Source organism: Octodon degus, unplaced genomic scaffold (assembly GCF_000260255.1).
Source record: "Octodon degus isolate 3935 unplaced genomic scaffold, OctDeg1.0 scaffold00080, whole genome shotgun sequence".
Lineage (NCBI taxonomy): Eukaryota > Metazoa > Chordata > Mammalia > Rodentia > Octodontidae > Octodon > Octodon degus.
Window position 1 is genome coordinate 11,328,764 of NW_004524656.1, and position 18,560 is coordinate 11,347,323.

The following is an 18,560-nucleotide window of genomic DNA, read 5'->3' on the forward strand; positions in this document are numbered from 1 at the left end:
TAGGCTCCACAGAGGAGCGAAGCCATAGCCACTGCAGGCCCAAGGGGCAGCTTTCTGACGCCTGATCTCCCCCTTTTCAATTCCTGTAACTAAAATGAATATGGAAAAGATAATTACCTTTAAAACATACTTAATACTTGAACACATTATCTCTATCTGCAGAAAAAGAATGTTATCTGATGGGATCTTCCCCATAAGCTTAATCAAATTGCTATCTTAAAACTCTCTGGAGTCCTGTGAAACAGTAATAGAAAATCCAAGGCAGAGGCTGGAAGCGTTTTATATTTGTTTGGTGGAGGAGAACGAGCGTCCCATCTGACAACGGGCACTTAGAGACAAAGTCATTTCCAATCTGTAATGGATCTCCTTCTAGTGATGGCAGGGAACGTTCCAGCTGACCCAAACCTGTGATCCCTGCACGAGGTACCTCTTCCTAACATTCAGCCGAGAACATTCCAAGAAAAAAAGTCTTTTTCCTAATGCCTACCTGGAGCCCATCAACTTCGAGAAATCTTCACTAATCGAGACTCTGGGACACTTTATGCATGGAGATGCTTAACTTGCTGCTTAACTCTGGGTTTTAACTTGGTGAAAAAAAAAAAAACTGATGCCTAGATTTTCCTTGGTCTGCCCAGCCCCTGGGCACTGCCATTTGTTAAGTTAGGAGAGGAGGTAAATTACCTGCCCAAACCCTGCCCAGGGCGAGGGGCCATTTGCAAGGCTGGAGAAACCAAAGAGAAAGGGCTGCTAGGAAGATTGAATGTGGGGGGCTGGATGTAAGTGCTGCCGGCAGCTCAGGCTTTCCTGGGATGGCCAAGCGAACAGCAGCTGCGGCTCTGCTGACCAGTCCCGTTCATCTTGCTGTCAGGAGCTGCACGAGGTAAGAGGTGTGCTGCCTCTGCACTAGCCACTGCTGCTGCCGGTGGGCCTGAGGATGTCCTCTGGATATGGGGGCTCTGGTTTTCCACGGCAGGCACACTGGCACTCACAGAAAAAATTACATGCATGGATTTATAGGAAAGCACACAGGACACAAGAGACCATTAAAATGGTCATCAAGCTGTCGGGTTTTTGACAGGTGAGTGCTGGGTTACAACATGGCATGTCTTGCCTATTGTCACCTCAATTGTGTTTTTTAAAAAATGGAGTAAAGACAGTAGGACTACGAGAGATGTGCTTCTTTCGTTTATGTGCATTTTCTGATCTCCCCGCGCTGACTATATGTTACCTACATATTACTTGTGATTCACTTCTTAATACCACTGCCTAGGTCAATATTGCCTGTGCCCTGCCTTTGGCAAGAGCGACTCTTCCCAGCCAGACAAGGGCTGACTTTCCTTCTTCAAATCTACAGAAAAAGCACCTACTCAGGGTCCACCTAGCATTATGGATACCAGACCCACACCCTTGCCTGTGGTCAGGAGGCCCGGCCTGACCCCTCCTTCCTGTTTTGGAAACTGGAGGGCCAAGGCAGGCCAGGAGGCATTCCTGCACGCTCTCTCCCTTGCTGCTGCCTTCTGCTAACAGAAAGACCCCAAAGGGGCCATAGCCTACTGCACCTTTCAAAGGGTCGCTACCATAAAGAGGGCTCCCTGTCTAGACAGCACAGAGAGGTAGCAGGTAGACACGATCAGACCGAGTCTCTAAAAACTAGCAACATACCTGAAGTTGTTTTCTCTTTTCATTAAGATTGAATGGGAGCTGAGGATGTAGCTCAGTGGCACAGCGCCTGCCGGGCAAGTGCAAGGCCCTGAGTTTGATTCCTGGTCCAAATATACATTGAACATTCACTGCATGAATGGTTCTTGAAGAATTCACAAAGCTGAAAACCATCACCACTATGAGCTTTGAGGGTCCTTCATCCATCCCCTCAAAAGGAAACACCAAACTCCTACCTAGTCAGGCATTTCACCTCTTTCTTCTCTTCCTCCTCCTCAACCCGACAACTGGTAACCTAATTATGTCTACAACACATTTCACATAAACAGAATCACATGATACGTAGCCTTTTCTGCCTGCCTTTGCTGACTGTTTCTTAAAGCTCACCCATGTTGTGCCATGTAGAAATGGCTCATCTTTCACAGCTGGATCATATTCCACTGTATGGACATGCCACCGTTTGTATATCCATTCATCAGCTGAGGGGCAGGCGGGCAGTTACCACTTCGGGGTTATCAGGAATGATGCTGCCAAGAATGTTCACAGCAAGCTTTTGTGCAGATGCATATTTTCAATTTTCTTAGGATGGAAGTTGCTTTTTAGAAATAAACTCATACTATTAGGGCATCATCTGCTCTCTTCCATGCTAAAATGAAAGGGGTAACTTTTAAACATGACACTAAAGGGATAACTTTTAAACATCCAAGACTTCCAACTTACTCGGGCTTCAAGTCACTGACAGGTGCCTGTCGGCGTCATGCTGCTCCGGCCTGTCACACTCACTCTTGCTGCCCTGCAGCCCTCCTCTCAGGTCTGCTCAGCTCCCCTGCACTCAACCCAAAGGCCCCAGACGCTCAGTTCTCTCTCTAAGCAGGACTCTAACCGTGGTATATGAAATATTTAAGCTGCTTTTCTAAATATATACATTATTAACTTATAGTCTATAAAATATTTACACTGTTTGGCCTCCCCCTCCCAAATATCTGCATTATTTACAGTACAGTTGGAGAAGAATTAACCTATGCTTGGAACTGTGTGGGGTTTCCTGTTCTTCAGTGTCAGGGGCTGTGCGCAAGCTGGGCCAGGCAACAGTGAGAGTTGTCTTATCACTCAGTGGGAGGTTCTGGGCTGTGGGACCTAACACACTGCCCAAAGATGAGCTATAGCCCCAGACTTCTTGGGGCCAGAGGGCACATCCCCACCGTGTCTGGGTGGCTCTGCATCGCAGTCTTATCTCAGAGCCCCGCCACCATTGATGCTTAATCACTCCCAGAATTTCCCAAATGAGGTTTCCCCCATTTCCACCAGCCCAGCCTCTGTCACCTGTCTGGGCATAATGAAAATTCCTCTTGCTACTCCCTCTGTCACACTCTTAGTAAACAGGACAGCAATCCTGACCTCAGAGAGTGGCACAAGAGCATTTCCATATGGCCGGCTCTTCACATGGCACTCCTCTGTCCAAAGAGTGGGAAACTGAGGCACCTGCCATTGTGGCTGAGCTGCCAAGCTCTGTGATCTCTCAAAACTCTATACTAGCTCCTGTAGACATTTGGACAGCTTAGCAGCATAAGCACCTGCCTCAGAAGCACAAGGTCCAGAGTTTGATCCTCAGTATCACAAAAAACATTATTTAATTATGTACACAGCAGGGCCAGCCAGATAGCTCAGCGGATTAAGGTGCCTGCTTAGGCAGATACAGGGACCAGGGTTTGATCCCAGATTTGCCGTGCCAGTCTCACCTCCAGGGAATATTGAAAAGGCAACTGAGACTGGGCATGGGATTCCAATGCTTGGGAGGCTGAAAACAGGAGGATCACTAGGGGTCCAATCTGTGTAGTGAGACCCTGTAGACCCTGTACTAAATGCATAATAAAATTATGTACATGGCATACACCTGTATTATCATTCAAAAATATAGCAAAAAGCAAAACACCCTCTCCCCTATAATCCCATTTATAAAGATAATCACTATGAACAAGGATAGAGCCTTAAAGAATCTTACGGCACAGTTTCCGTTTTGTATGAAATGGGATCACATTAGATAATTTGTTTTCTCTAACCAGCTTTTACCATGCAAAACATCACAGACATCTTTCCACTTCAGGTACCATAATTAACAGATTCCTTACCTTTGGACATTTAGGTCACTCTCAATGCTTTGTAATTACAAATAATGTTGCCATCAGCATCCTGAGGGGAAGTTTAAAAATTAGCGTTCGGCACACGAAGGACAAAGTTGGGAATAAAGCATCGTGGGATTCTGAGCACTCGCCACACCATCTCAAGGTCACCAAATAGCACGCTGGGCTGCTACTGCAGTCAGTGGTCTGAGGCTCAGAGAGGTTCGGCTGGGAGCGCCCTGGGCCTGCCTCGGCAGCACACACCTGCTTAACCTGGACACTGCCAGGCACACAGGCCAGCCGTGACCACCGCCCGTGCCCCTCTTCCTCCTCCCCCGCCCCACCCCCTGGGTGCCTCTACTTACCCTGCCTCTGTTTTGAATCTCTAAAATAATGTGACAAGTTAATGATGGTACAATTATCTAAATGTTTAACAGACATGTTATCTAAGTGAGTCGGACTGAGATTCCATCCCGCTGACAATAAACATCAATGGTGGAGCAGAAAGCGATAGGCAAATTATAGCAAACCCTGCAATTTCAATGCTATTAAATTTGGAGGAATAACAGCCTTGAGGCCTGTAAACTCTGAATAAAATAGGCCCTTGTGTTTGTCCAACTATTAAATCAAAATGCTACCAACATCCTAGAAAAAACAAGGCGATTTATGGCCTTTCAAGTTTCAGTTACACATGGGTTTTTATTAACTCCTTTCTGTCACTGGGCAGTGGTGGTGACACCAGGGAGAAGGGGAAGATGCCAGAGAGGAAGGAACAGGAGCAGGAAGCAGCACAGAAAAGGAATACAGGAGAAGCGAAGGGTGGCTGAGAGGGGTACAGGAGGAGAGAGGGGTGACTAGGGTTCTTGGGTGGGGACAACTGCAAAAAGAAAGGGACCACTGAACAGGGAAGACAATGAGAACCTCCAAAGTCCATGAGGAAAATCTGATGGTGACATGTGAGTCTCCGCCCTGCCACTGGCTGGATCAGATTATTTACTGCTCTGAATGTGGCTCCCTGCAGGGTACAGATGGGGAAGCCCACCTCGTGGTGGAGTGATGTGATTCTGTCAGGTTCTATGTCACTGTGAAAGATCAAATTCCATCATTCCCTTCAAATTTCAAGAGCTTTTCAAAGGCAAAAGACCAGGCAAGGGTGTTGGCACAAGCCATAACCCCAACACGCAAGAGACTTAGGCAGGAAGATTGCCAGGAGTTGGTGGCCAGCCTGGGCTACATAGTGAGTCTGAGGCCAGCCTGCACTACATAGGGAGACCATGTTCCCCTCCCCCCCCAAAAAAAAGTCAAAACATCGTCACATCTTTAATCCCCTCTTTAGATACTGTAGGTATCAAAAATAGTTATGGAATAAACTTCAAAATAAAGTGAGTATCTGTCTATATCAGAGGACAGAAATTATAGACCTCTAAAAATAAGCATAGTACATAGCTATCACAGAAGACCCATGCTGTTCCGCACTCAGTTAATAGGCTTAGTACTTTATGTGTATTTTTTTTTCGTATGTTTGGTACAGGGTCTCACTATGCAGCTCCGACTCATAGTCCTGTTTTCAGCCTTCCCAGCACTGGGATTACAGCAATGTGTCACCACCCCTGGTCTCAATGGCCAGCTCAGTGCACCTGAGGGCAGGGCCAGTAAGGCATTCAGGACCGGGGAATCGAACCCTGGTCCCTGTACTTGCCTAAGCAGGCGCTTAGTCCACTGAGCTATCTCACCAGCCCTTGTGTTTATTATTTTATTGAATGCTTATAACAGCCATCTATTAATAATCATAGTCTACAAATGTAAAAACCCAGGTCGACAAAAATGTAAAACCGTCAACACAAGACTGGAAACTTAGGCTGAGCTTGGAACCATACAAACCCCCAAACAGCTATTTTTCTTGCCCAATTCCCATATCCTACATTTGAGAGAGACAGCGAAACAAAGCAATTTGTCCCGTGTCATAAAGCAAGTCCATGGCAGAGCCAGCATAAAAACCTACTTCTCTTTTCTCCTAATTTATTGTCACTTCTAAATACCACGCTGCCTTCCCACATCTCTAACATAACGTGTGACATCGTTTCTGCTCTGGTAGGAGGTTGGTAGAGGACAGGGGTCGTGGCTGTCCTGCCCCGGCTGTATCTCTGTCTCAGGACCCAGCATAAATGCCTAGCACGAAACAGATGTGCAAGACGTAGGAGAAGCAAAGAAGTGGAGGCATTTTTTAACCCAGACCTGCCTTGGGTCAATTCTCAACCCCAAGATAACCAAACACGTTGATCCCCTGGAAACACTGTGGACAGCCTCAGTGCTTCATAGGAAGCGCATGGGCATGATGAGAAGGTAGAGCAGAATGACTTTCAGGGCAGCAGAAATGCTGTACAACACTACAACGGTAGATGCGTGTCACTTTAGCTTCGCCCAAATCCACCGAGTATACAACACCAAGAGCAAACAATGTCATACGGGCTCCAGGCGTTAATGATGTACTCATGTAGGCTCCCGGATTCTAACAGACGGACCACAGAGGTGCGGGCGGCTGACAGCGAGGGAGGCTGTGGGTACCTGAAGGCGGGGATTATATAGGAAGTCTCTGATCTTCAAAGCCACTTTGTTGCAAATTTAAAACTTGTTAGCTTAAAAAAAAGAAAAACCAGTATGGGGGGGTGGGCCGTCCCAACAGCAGCCAGGGGGCCCTGAGAGTGTGCAGTGGAGAAGCCAGCTTGTCGGCCAGCACAAGACAGCTGGGTTGTCCCTCCCCACTCTGTAGCAGGCAGCTCCAGCAGAGCTGAGAGCCCTGTGCTTGGAAAATAAAACTCTATATTAGGCATCAAACATGCCTTTATAGTAACAGCGTGAAATTAGGTCATGAGTAAATCTATGCTGGGGCACTGACTGTACAAGCAGCGGCACATGACCCCCTCCCGAAGCGCCTATGACGTGCTGAGGCTGTTTCTGAGCTCCAGCCCTCTCGCGTCAAATTCCTTGGCACACCGTGTGAAACGCTATACAAGTCACCTCTGATATTTATAAAAGTCAAAAGCTATTATGCTTTCAATGAGGAGGTCATGCCAACCTGCATGGAGTCCACGTGTCCCTCTCTCTAACGGCTCGCTGCCCTGTCCTCCCCCTACCCTCAGCTTGAGTAGGGGCCTCAGGCCCTTTCTTCCTTTTTGTTCCTGTTAAAGCTTAGGTAGATTAAGTTGTTCCTCTTCATCTGCCCCCTGCCCTCCCTACCTGCTCTGGCAGAGACTTGGGGAGGCCATGCTTAGAGGAAGAGCCAGGACAGTTGCTACTTTTCCTACTGCGGTAGGACCAGGGCCAGCCAGCCACCCTGACCTGGCTCCTAGGTGTCCAGGGCTGCCCCCCTTCTGCCAGGTCCAGGGCAGCAGAGGGGTAAGGACAGCTGGCAGCCACCCTGTGGGAAGGAATGCTGTAGCACACTCTTTAAATCCTCCGCCCTGGGCGCCTGGTCTGCCTGCCACTCCTGCTGTGGTCAGCCACCACAGAAATCTCCCAACAAGGGCTCCATTTGCTTCCCCCAAAGATCCAAGCCAAGAATGCCCGTGATCCTCCTTCTGAGCACCAGGAACAACACATCAGGGGTAGGCAGGGCCCAGGAGCAGCAGGCAGCCAGCGCTGAGGTGGGGCTGCAGCTTCACACCTCCTGGGCGCATGCACACCTCCCACTGGCCCCCTTCACCCGGGGAGGGAAGGATGCTTGGTGCAGGCTTCCTCCACCGCCAGAGGGGAGAGCAGAGCCCGAGACACAGCCCTCACTACAAGTCTGGAACAATCAGCATCTCCGCATCTGCACCTGGGTGAGTGGCTTCCCGGGGACCCAGAAATACAGAAGCAAACAACTTTTTCAAGACTTATAAAAGAAAATCCTCATTTCACAGTCTGTGTGGAAAGAACCTTGGGCTCTAAGAACAAACTCATAGGTCCTAATGCTCATGTGGATAATTTGTTCTTAGTGGACCCTTCTGCAAATAAGGGGTTTGAAACCCTGCTCTGCACTATCAGATTGGATGGCCACATGCAGAAGGAAGACAATATTACAACAGGGATGCTGGAGTGAGGGAAGCCAAGCCACATATTCCAGACCTACCCAGACTGATGCTCCTGAATCCTCTGGTCTCAGTTGCCCCAAATGTCTGCCCTTTAGGACTTCAGACTTCATAGAACTTACTAGTTATAACCTCCCAGAAATATCCATGAGAGGTCTGCTACTGAATGATCTGTACCTAAGGCAAGCTCAACCTACCTGTTTATATCCTTCCTGACCCTACAGCCTGCAGGAAGGCAAGGGCCATATTTTGTTCACCACAATGTCTTGAAATCCACAAACCACTAGGTACATCCTAGGCACCTAAGACTCAGAGAATAAGTGAAAGACAGAATCACAGGGGTGGGGAAGACCCTTCTGAGTTTTCGCAAAAGCAAATCAAGCTGTTCATCTGGTGGGCCTGTGGAAATAGGCTGGAGCCAAGGAGAGCAGAACTGCTCTGAACAGGTCCAAGGTCCAGTGCCAGCTAAGTTTAGGCATGACCGTAGCCTCCTTCACCTCTTTTCCTTAACAGGGGAAAGGCAGGATGAGATGCAAGATCTTATTTGAAAAAGCCAGGAGATCCAGAATACCCAGGTTGCTGGTGGTAGCTGACATAGAATCTCACCAGGAAACTCTATATTCCTCAGGCTTTCACTGAGCTCTCCCCTAAGGTGTAGCAGGACATCTGCCTGAGGCTCGCAAAGGCTGACACACCTGCCTAGTCCTGATCCCACTTTGATGGCCTCTCTGATCTAGATTTAGGTATTATTTGTTCATACATTGGCAGGGGTCAGGTCCTATAGGCAGCTTTGGGGCTTCTTCAGGTCTAAAAATTCTGCCCCAGGAGACTGTTCAAAATGTCCAGCTGTGTTCTACCTTTACTTTTCGTGACTGTATGTAGAGGGCCCCAGTGCCCGGGAGCTGGATGGGCACAAAGAAGACGTCCTTGGGCCAGAGGACAGAGGCAGAGATCTTCAGAGACTGCAGACACCACCTTCCCCAAAAAGATGGGCACACACTGCTCCTCTTCTGTCCCACGGGCACCGTGGACTTGGCTCTTCCTTTCTCACTGACTCAGGGACAGCCACACACCCCTCACCTCTGCTGAAGGCGGTGGCAGCGCAATGACACAAGCCACACCACCTCCCGGGAGCTTACTCCACCCAAGGCCCGTGCAAGGGCTCCACGTAGACCACCAAGCTCAATCCTTACAACACCCCATATTCAGTGAGCCCCCAAACTGTCCTGATGTCACAAGCAGCAAGTGAAGACTTAGAAAAGGCATCTGCCAACACCCTAACACTTGCAAGTGACCCCAGACCCCAAATTCTGAGTCAAAGTATACTGACATCCTGTACCTTGAGGGTCGCTCCTCCCTGCAGGCTACAAAGCAAACCTGATCCACTCCACAGACAGCAAAGTCCTCCGGAGAACATCCTGCCCGTTCCCCGGGTCTGGGTGTGTCCGTCTCCCTGTGCTGTCCCCTGCACACCTGCCTCTCCTGTCTGTCCACACAGATCAGCCAAGACTCCAGCTCCCCATGTTCAGGCCAGGGGGCTGCTGTGAGTGCCCTTCCACATGGACAGTCGAAGTTCAACGTTGCTACCAGCCATGCTCACAGCCTCCTGCGGATACCCTTTTCCTTCGCCCTGCAACATGCTGTGGACATCCCAGCCCTACCCTGAGCCCAGTGGCCAAGGTATCTCTGCCCTCTAATTAACACCACAGAGCCTGTCTGTTGCCCCGCAGGCCTGCTCCAATCTCAAATGGCCACGTACAGTGGCTTAAACAACATTATGATTTGTAAAACCCACCTCTAATTAGTTTGACTTTGAATAAAGAGGGTAATTATTTTTAAATTTATTAACTGCTGCTTGGCCAGAGAAGTTTCCAGATCAAATGACACGGAGAAGCTATTTCTGTTCAGTGACGCAGCAATTTATATTACTGATCGGTCATTAAAACCTCTGGCACAAAACCACTTGTGTTTCCGGAGCCAAGATAGTGTCTGTGTGTCAAATTTCAAACCTAGAGTATAAATTAAGCCATTAATGGTATTTATCAGTTTATCTGGACTTAAAGAACTACTTACTAATTTCAGACATTCTCAGCGTAGAACTCAAGAGGATGCACCAGGTGCACATGTGAGTGGACACACGCACGCGTGTCTTCTCGCTCTTGTTGTACTGAGCAGCGTGAAAAAACCTCTGATGTGTAAATGAAGGTATAAGCATCTCGGAAGCGGCCTAGCTGTTAATTCCTCACTGTTTTGCAACCCAAGCAGTTTGGAAGCAGCAGTGTTTTGCAATATGTATTTGTCATAATATAAAAGGTGTAAAATGATCTCTGTTTATCTACTCTAAGTCTTCGCTGTACCCAAACAGAACGCTGAAATGTGACAACAAAGCCCGAGCCCAGCATAGCTGCAAGCAAGGCCTCCCCAGCACCAGCCTCAGTCCATCAGGGGTGTGGGGGAGGCAGCAGGAAGAGGTGCACACCCCCGGAGAGACATCTAGGCTATGTGGGGTCACGTGGGGGCTGGCACAGCTGGTGTGTACTTGGCCACACTGCAGCTGGAGCTCCTTTCTACTACATTCATTTCTGAGGCTCAAGAATCCCCAGAAAGGGACCAGGATGGTGCATACCTTCCATGCCAGCATGCTGGGAGGCTGAGCCAGGAAGACCACCACATTCAAGCCCAGCTTGGGCCATTTACAGCTTAGTGAGACCCTGTCTCAAAATCATTTTAAATTAAAAAAAAAAAAATTTTTTTTAAAGAACACCCTTAAGTCACCACGATCGCTCGCTTTAGGCAGTGTCGTGCAAAGGTTTGCTGCTCCTCCTGTGGAGGCCCTGGGCAAGGAACTCCCACCTCCAATCGATTCAAAGAAATTGCATCCTGCCACAAGAAGAGTGCCGGGAAATCCTAGTGAAGTGGGCCACAGGGATCCTAAAGCGCCCTACCCGGGACAGGACCACAGGCTCAGTGACTCTCAATAGGGCCTCTCTGAACCACCCAATCCCTGGGCCAACAGCAAGCAGTCAACACGCAGGCAGCTGGGAGAGGAGGGAAGAGCCCTGAAGGTGCAGGTGGGTCAAGCTCCACTTCTCCTCCTACCACTAAGTAGAAGCCCACAGACCTCCATTTCTCATCTCTAACATGGGTATAATGAAGTGTTTTATAAAGTATCAAAAAATACCAGGCCACATTAGTATTTTTCTATTCCCCCAGGTCCTCCACACCTCTTCCTTTCCAGGCTTCTCCCCCGCTCCCAGCACCCCATCTGGCTCAGCCCCTTCTGGTAGCTTAGCATTACTCCCTGTCACAGGGCTTCTTCCTTCTCCTAGAACAGAGCTGGGAAGCAGATCTTTCCCTCTGTTCTTTTTCTGCTTATTAGAGGAGGCTGTGGATCCATTTGGAATCAGCAGGAAGCAGTGCTAGGAGCTAGGAGTGACAGAGGACCGCAGCTAGGTATCAGGAAGACACTGATGTCACTCCGGCCATCTCGTGGCCAACCCTACGAGGAGGCTGAGGTGCTACTGTACCGCCCAGGTGCTGAGCCTTTCCCACGCTAGCAAGCGGCTGCTGTGCTCTGCTGCGGAAGCAGCTCACCCTCACCCACACACAGGCAGCCGGAAGCCTTCCTCAGGCCGCACCTGGGCCTTGCATCCCTGAGCTGGACCCCTTTTCTTCCATTCCCCACCCTTGCTGAAGCTCAGATTACTCTGTCATCACTGAGCAGGTCCCGGGTGGCACACTGATGACAGCCCCCAAACCAAAGCCTGTGATACCCACTTTAAGCATGATGGTTTCTACTCCAGACTATGTAAGGCAGAAGGACCAGAACCTATAAATACTCTTGTCCGCTGGTCCTCCTTACTCTACTCCAGACACTGCGGTAGCCTGTCGCCAAGACAGCTGTTGTTAATTCCTCTTCCCCTCTACATCCTTGCCCCTCCCTCTGCTGAGATGGGAAGCTTGAGCTTCGCTACCTTAAGTCTGTGCTGACGTGTCACAAGGTGGATCAGTAAAATACAGAAGTGAAGCCGCCTGTTTCCACGGCTCTTCTCCCAGAGGCTAAGAGTCTGGCAGGGTCTGCATCCCCCCGACTCCCGGATTCCTGAGCTGTCAGGTAAGAACAAATCCCTGCTACTGCTGCAGAGAAACCACGTGGAGAGGGCTGAGTCGGGTATCTGGAGTGGAGAAGCTATCACCGACTTCCAGACCAGGGAACTCTTCGAGGACTCTAGCCCCAGCCACCACCTGATGGCAGTCATGAGACCCAGAGTGAAACCACCCGGCCAGGTCCAATCAACCCATAGAACTGTCAGCGATGATAACACTTTATTGTTCTAAGCTGCCCTTGGGGTGGTCGGTTCCACAGCAGCTGATAGATGAAACACTCCCCATGGCCAGTTCTCCATGCAGGTGCCAGAGTTCTCCTTTAAACACATAAATCAAGCCATGTCACCCTCTCGTTGGAAACCCTCAAAGGGGCTGGGCAGAGCTCGGTAGTAGAGCACACAGCTGATGTGCACAAGGCTCTGGGATCATCCCTATCATGGGAAAAATAACTAAGAACGCTCCAATGAACCTTCACCTTTTCTGTAAATGTTTATGCATATCTTGATATATAAACAAATATTTATGTATCTATGAGTAAGGCTGTGTACATACACACATGCACATATACAGTGTGTGTATATATATATGTTTGTGTATATATAGTGGCATGTGTGACACTAGTTACCCTTCCTGGCACATGCAAAAGCTTAGTTCTGTATCTATATCACCTATAATCTCCACATATACACATAAAACTTTACTACAGCACAATACACATACCATAAAATATACAACTCAAGCTTTGAAGTGTACTGTTTCACAAATAATATATTCCAAGTTGTGGAACCATTACCCCAAATAATTTCAGATTGGTTTTACCCTCCTAAAAAGGAATGTATCTATTAGCAGTCACTCTCCATTCACCTCCAATACCCTCGGCCTCTTGCACCTACTAATTTACTTTGGGTCTGCATAGAGTTGCCTATTTTGGACATTTTGTATAAATGCAAACCACAGAACACGTGGCCTTTGCATCCGGCTTCCTTCATAGAGCATTTTTAAGATTCAACCATACTGTCACACGTACTAGTGCTTCATTTCTTTTTACAGGCGAAATCTACTCACTGGCGTGGACTTGCCACATTCTGCTGGTCTATTCATAAGCTCAAGGACCTGGACTGTTTCTATTCTTGCCTATTCTGACAGTGCTGCTGCCCACATTCACAAACACACTTCTGTGCTGCTTCCATCCCTTCCAGTAGGCAGGCAGGAGTGGAACTGCTGGGTCGTACGGCAACTCTACGTTTAACCTTTTCAGAAACTGCCAATCTGTTCTCCAAAGTGGCCGTGCCAGTTCACATTCCCAGCAGCAGCGTGTGAGGCCCCTCCTTTTTCTACACACTCCACCACCCCGCTACTCTCTGTGTCATTTATTACGGCCACATCCTGGTGTGCGAAGTGGTTCTCACCATGGCGTTGCTGTCCACCTCCCTGACAGCTAGCGGTAGACGCATCTGCCTTGTGCTCAATGGCCATTCGCCTATCCTTGCAGCCCTGTCTAGGCACATCCTTTGGCCGGTCCCTAACCTGGTTATATTTTTAATTTCTGAATTGTAAGACCTCATATTTTCTTACCGCAGGTTTCTTATCTCAGCGTGTAACTTGCAACTATCTTCTTTCCCTGTAATAGACTCCTACCACATGCAGAATAAACCCCAGATTCCTTCCGAACGTTCAGTGACCACGAGACCTTACCCTCTTCTGCCACCACGCCGAGTGCTGCTGTGCTTCTCCTTGAACATGGTGGACTCCACCTGGCCTCAGGGCTTCTGCATGAGCTGGTTCCATCCACTGAGGCAGGCCCCAGCAAGCCCCTCACCTTCCTGCTCAGATGTCACCTCCTCAAAGAGCCCTGCTTTCCTGCCTGTTTTATCTAGAATATCACTTTTCTAGTATTTTCTATGCTTCAGTCTGTTTTATCTTTTTTTTTTTTTTTTCCAGAACCGGGGATTGAACTCAGACCCTTGCACTTGCCAGAGGAGCGCTTATTCCACTGAGCCATCACCCCAGCCCTTTTTTTTTTAATTTTTAAAGGAGAACAAAAAATAAGGGCTGGCGAGATAGCTCAGCAGACTAAGGGCCCAGAAACCAGAGTGCAAGCCCCTGCATCACATGCCACACCAGCCCCACCTCCAGGCACAATGAGCCGGCCACCAACATCAGGCATGGTGGCACACACCTGTAATTCCAGCGCTGGAGAGGCTGAAAACACGAGGACCACTACAAGTCCAAGCTGTGTAATAAGGCTCTCTACCAAATACATAAAAAGTAAAAATAAAAAAAAGAGAATAAAAAATAGTAAAAAGAAAATTAGAAACCATACAAGATTCTTTCTTTTCTTTTCTTTTCTTTTTAATTGGCGAAAGCAGGGATTGAACTCAGGTCAATGCACTTGCCAGGGAAGTGCTTACTCTACTGAGCTATCTCCCCACCCCACCCCATACAAAGTCTCATTGAACAAAAAAAATTCAGCAACAGTTGTTATATTGTTATCTTCAAATGGTTATTTAGAGGCCTGGGGAGATGGCTCAATAGAATAAACGCTTGCCTGGCAAGCACAAGAGACTGAGTTCAATCCCTGGTTCCATCAAAACAAAAAAAAAAAAAAAAAAAAAAAAAAAAAAAAAAAGGTTGTTCAGATGTTGACAGCAACACAACTTGTCATAGCTAAATCTTGGCAACAACCCAAATGCCCATCAACTGAGGAATCAATAAAAAAGATGTGGTATTTTTATACAATGGAGTATTACTCAGCTATAAAGAAAAGATAAACTTAAAAAAAAGATATACTTGAGGCTTTTATAGGTAAAAGGATGCAAGTAGAGACCATACTCATGAGTGAAGTAAATCAGACACATAAGTGTAAACATCTATTGTCTCACTAGTGTAAGAAAGAGCAAATGAAATCTGAAAGATACAACAGACATCGTGAAAGGAAAATAAACTGTTCAAAGGGAAGGAACAACTGGGCTGAGGGAAAGGAGAGAAAGAAAAGGCAGGGAGGCAAGCAATACTTTCTCTTTCCTACTGTGCTTATTACGACCCCTATCATGTACCCGTTGGCCCATACTTTCTCCCAGTTAGAATCTCAGCCCCAGAAGGTCAGGAATGCTGCCTGTCTCATCTGTTACTGTATCTTACATGTCCGAACACCATCAGGCACATTGTAGAAACTCAATAAATATTTATTAAATATAGTTACTTCTATTTACTGAGTGCTTACTGTGAGCGAATCACTCCACAAAGCACTTCTTTTTTTGGTTTTGGTTTTTTGGTAGAACCGGGGATTGAACTCAGGACCTTGCACTTGCCAGGCAAGCACTTATTCTGCTGAGCTATCTCCCTGGCTCCCACACAAAGCAGTTCAGATAAAATATTCTGGTTAACTCCTACAACAGCCCTAGGAAATAAGATACTAATATTGTTCTCCTTTTGAAGAATAGAGGAAATCCAAAATAAGCTCAGGTAGCTTCACCACTGTTCTTACGTCCACAAATGGGACAAAGCAGAATGAGGGTTATGTGCAGGCTGTCTGAGCTCTGAAGTCCAGGTTGCGCCACATCTGTCCTCACCATGTCCCTTTCCTCCTGAGCCTCCCCTTCCTCACTCATGGCACAGGAGCAGCTTCCCACCTCTCAGGGTGAGTCACAGACTGGCCACTTGGGATCGTGTAGAGCAGGGAGAACAGTGCCAGGCTCTGCGGGAAACACAAAGTGCAAGCTACCCAGATGAAGACAATAATCACAATGAGATGATGTGGAGGTGGAGAAATCAATGCTTTGGAATCAGGTGAAGCTATACTACTGCTAGCTGACAGTTACTGTTCAAATATATACTTCATTCAGATCATGCCTGTTAAAGGATGGCTCACCCCTCACAAAGGGAGAACCAGGGTATTGTGGTCACGTGACAGTTTCAATATTCCATCAAGGGGGTACAAGAGGCTTCCTGACCACCTGTTGGGCTTCCTCAGGCCTCCACAAGATGGTAGAAGTTGCTTCAGTGAAGACAGGATCTCGGGGCTGTTGCAGTAGGAGCTCTTGGCCCGACCCAGGACGGCTGTTCTTATGGGGCACAGTTACATTTGCAAATTCCTGTCCCCACAGGCAAGAGTCACGATTGCGTGACAGAAGCCCATCCTGTGCACAGCAACCAAAGGACTGGGTGTCAGGTCTGCTAAGCACAGAATGCTGACAGGAACTGCACATCCATGTACTGTCGTGTGGGGAAGATGTGGGAAAAAAGGAACCAAAGGCACTCACCAGTGTGGGTCTGCCTGTGCGTCTCCAGGGCATCCTCCTTCGAGAACTGCGCACCACACTGGTCACAGACGAAGGCTTTGGCACCCGCTGAAAGAAAGGACAGGCAACGGTTACCATGAGGCCCACAGCCTGTGTGCATGGGGAGAGCCTACATGAAAACAGCACAGGTGGGTGCTAGGGGATGAGCCAGATGCCTGTGACACTCCCGAGGCAGGGACAATCCAGGCGACCAGCCCAGACTCCCCTCCAGTTCATGGCCACCCACCCAAATGAGCTCCAAGTGATTTCACCAAGGACTCTCCCAGAGAAAATACAAACACAATTGGTAAATGAAGATCAAACCCAGGTGAGACACCCCAGGGTAGAAGGGTCATCCTGAAGGAACAGCACCATATGAAGGATGGATAGGAATACATGATACCCACAATAAAAAATATGCTTTGTGAGAAAGTATGCACTGCCAACATACTAGTACATGGAACCTGTACTTGGTTGTCTACAGGGTCCCTCCACTCAGTATGTCCAAAAGTAATTCACTGTCTAGCCTTGACCACCACCTGCACCTACCTGTCCAGCGCCTTGAGCCATTCCCCAGCCAGAGGGTAGAGCTTCAACTCTTTCCTAGACTCACAGAGCCCCTCTTGCTGTGACATCTGTCCTGCTCCATCTTCCAGCCCTCATCCTTGCTCCCTGTTCTCAGCTACACGGGATGACACTGCCCCCACCTGCGTACTCCTTGACCCCTGTAGTAGGGGTGGAACTCCTACCCACCATTTATAGTTCATCTTTGACATTTGTTTCTCTGCTTGGGTTGGGAGCCCTTCTTTTTGTTTTCGTAGCATTCTGTGTAGTGTTCCCAAGTGTGGTTTATCTAAACGCCTGCGAACCTGTCTCTCGCCCACCATACTATAAGCTCTGACAGAGAGACCACACCACTCTGTGTGCAGCGGCATCTGCCCGGCACACGGCAGGAACCTATGAATCAACACATGCACAACAAACACAATCAACTTGATGCAACTTAATTCTGATGCAACTTAGAAACAGTGTATAAAACTCAGGAAGACATCGTCACCATGTTAAGCTGCAAAAGGGCTTTTTACCAGTGACGAAGCCTTTACACTCTTCCTTCAAGATGTCTTCTGGACACAGCTCCTCCATGCAGTTTCCCAAGGCCCTGCCTGCACTGAAGCCCAGCACATCGAAAGACTCAAGAATGGTTCCACACCACCGGCCACCCTCTGACCAACCCGACAGACGTAGGCTCCTTGGAGACCACTAGATTTTACCCGTGTCCTTACTCACAAAGATACAGTGGCTCACGATCTATACAAATTCCAACTTCCTCTGCATGGATTCCAGGCCTCCCACAACCTGTCCTGGGCAGCTTGCGCCCCACAGGCAGGTTGTTCTGCTCACCTTCTCCAGGCACCTCTTGGTGCCCCCTGAGTGTGTGTGCCTGGGCAATGCCCATCTCCTCCCTGTCTCTCCCAGCCCTGCTCTACAATCATGACCGGAGCATGCACACTCTGAGCACGCCGCCCCTCGGGGCTCTGCTCTCTCCAATCTGCTACTATCGGTCCACACGCTATAGTGCTTCCTTAGTGTGCCTGTGTGTTTCAGTCCTGCATGGACATCTCCTAAGAGTCACAGCTACTTTTCAGACACAGCTGTAGCTGCTAATGCTGGTCTCAAACCACCTCAGGTTTCCCGAGGCTTTGCCGTATACGAGGCATGATGCTACTAAGTGCTCGATACACGGCATTTTATGTATCTCTAACAACAGCTACTTCAAATACATGAAGTTTTGACCCCCACTTAGCAGCCGAGGAAAGGCCTGGCTCAGAGAGGCCAAGTACTTGCCGATGTCCCACAGTGCAGAACAGCAGAGGGGGATTCAAAGCCAGGCAGCCTGGCTCCAGAGCTGCTGCTTTCAATTTCTATGCCTTCAGTCTCCTCGGGTTCCATCTGCAAAGCTGCTTTATGGGTAAGAAAACGGGACCTGACTTCACTTCTTCCTTCAATGCAAAGAAAGAAAATCTAGTTTCCATATTTTATACATCAGGGCTTTATGTAAAACTGTTTTGGAAAAATGGTTCCAGGTATTTTTTCAAAAGTTTCCCAGTGCTAAGGAGGCTGAGGCGGAAGGATCACTGTGAGTCCAGGGCAGCCCTGGCTAGAGAGTTCAAGGGCAGCACAGACTATACAGTAAGCCTGTCTAGAAAAAATGTGAAGTGGGTGTGGTGGCTCCTGACTATAATTCCATCACCTGGGAGGGGCTGAGGCAGGAGGATCACTGCAAGTTCAAGGCTAGCCTAGACCACTTAAGTGAGGAGAGGGGA

The 18,560-nt window shown here is 48.4% G+C and overlaps 1 protein-coding gene across 5 annotated transcripts in view; it reads right to left on the minus strand.

Annotated features, from left to right (window-relative positions):
* Window positions 1-18,560, minus strand: part of Zbtb16 (zinc finger and BTB domain containing 16) — a 191,817-nt gene that overhangs the window by 48,723 nt on the left and 124,534 nt on the right. For all 5 annotated transcript variants that reach the window (XM_023721118.1, XM_004636494.2, XM_023721115.1 and 2 more), the window contains one exon: window positions 16,219-16,305. In XM_023721118.1, the coding sequence (XP_023576886.1) occupies window positions 16,219-16,305 (87 nt within the window). The remainder of the gene's footprint in view (window positions 1-16,218; window positions 16,306-18,560) is intronic.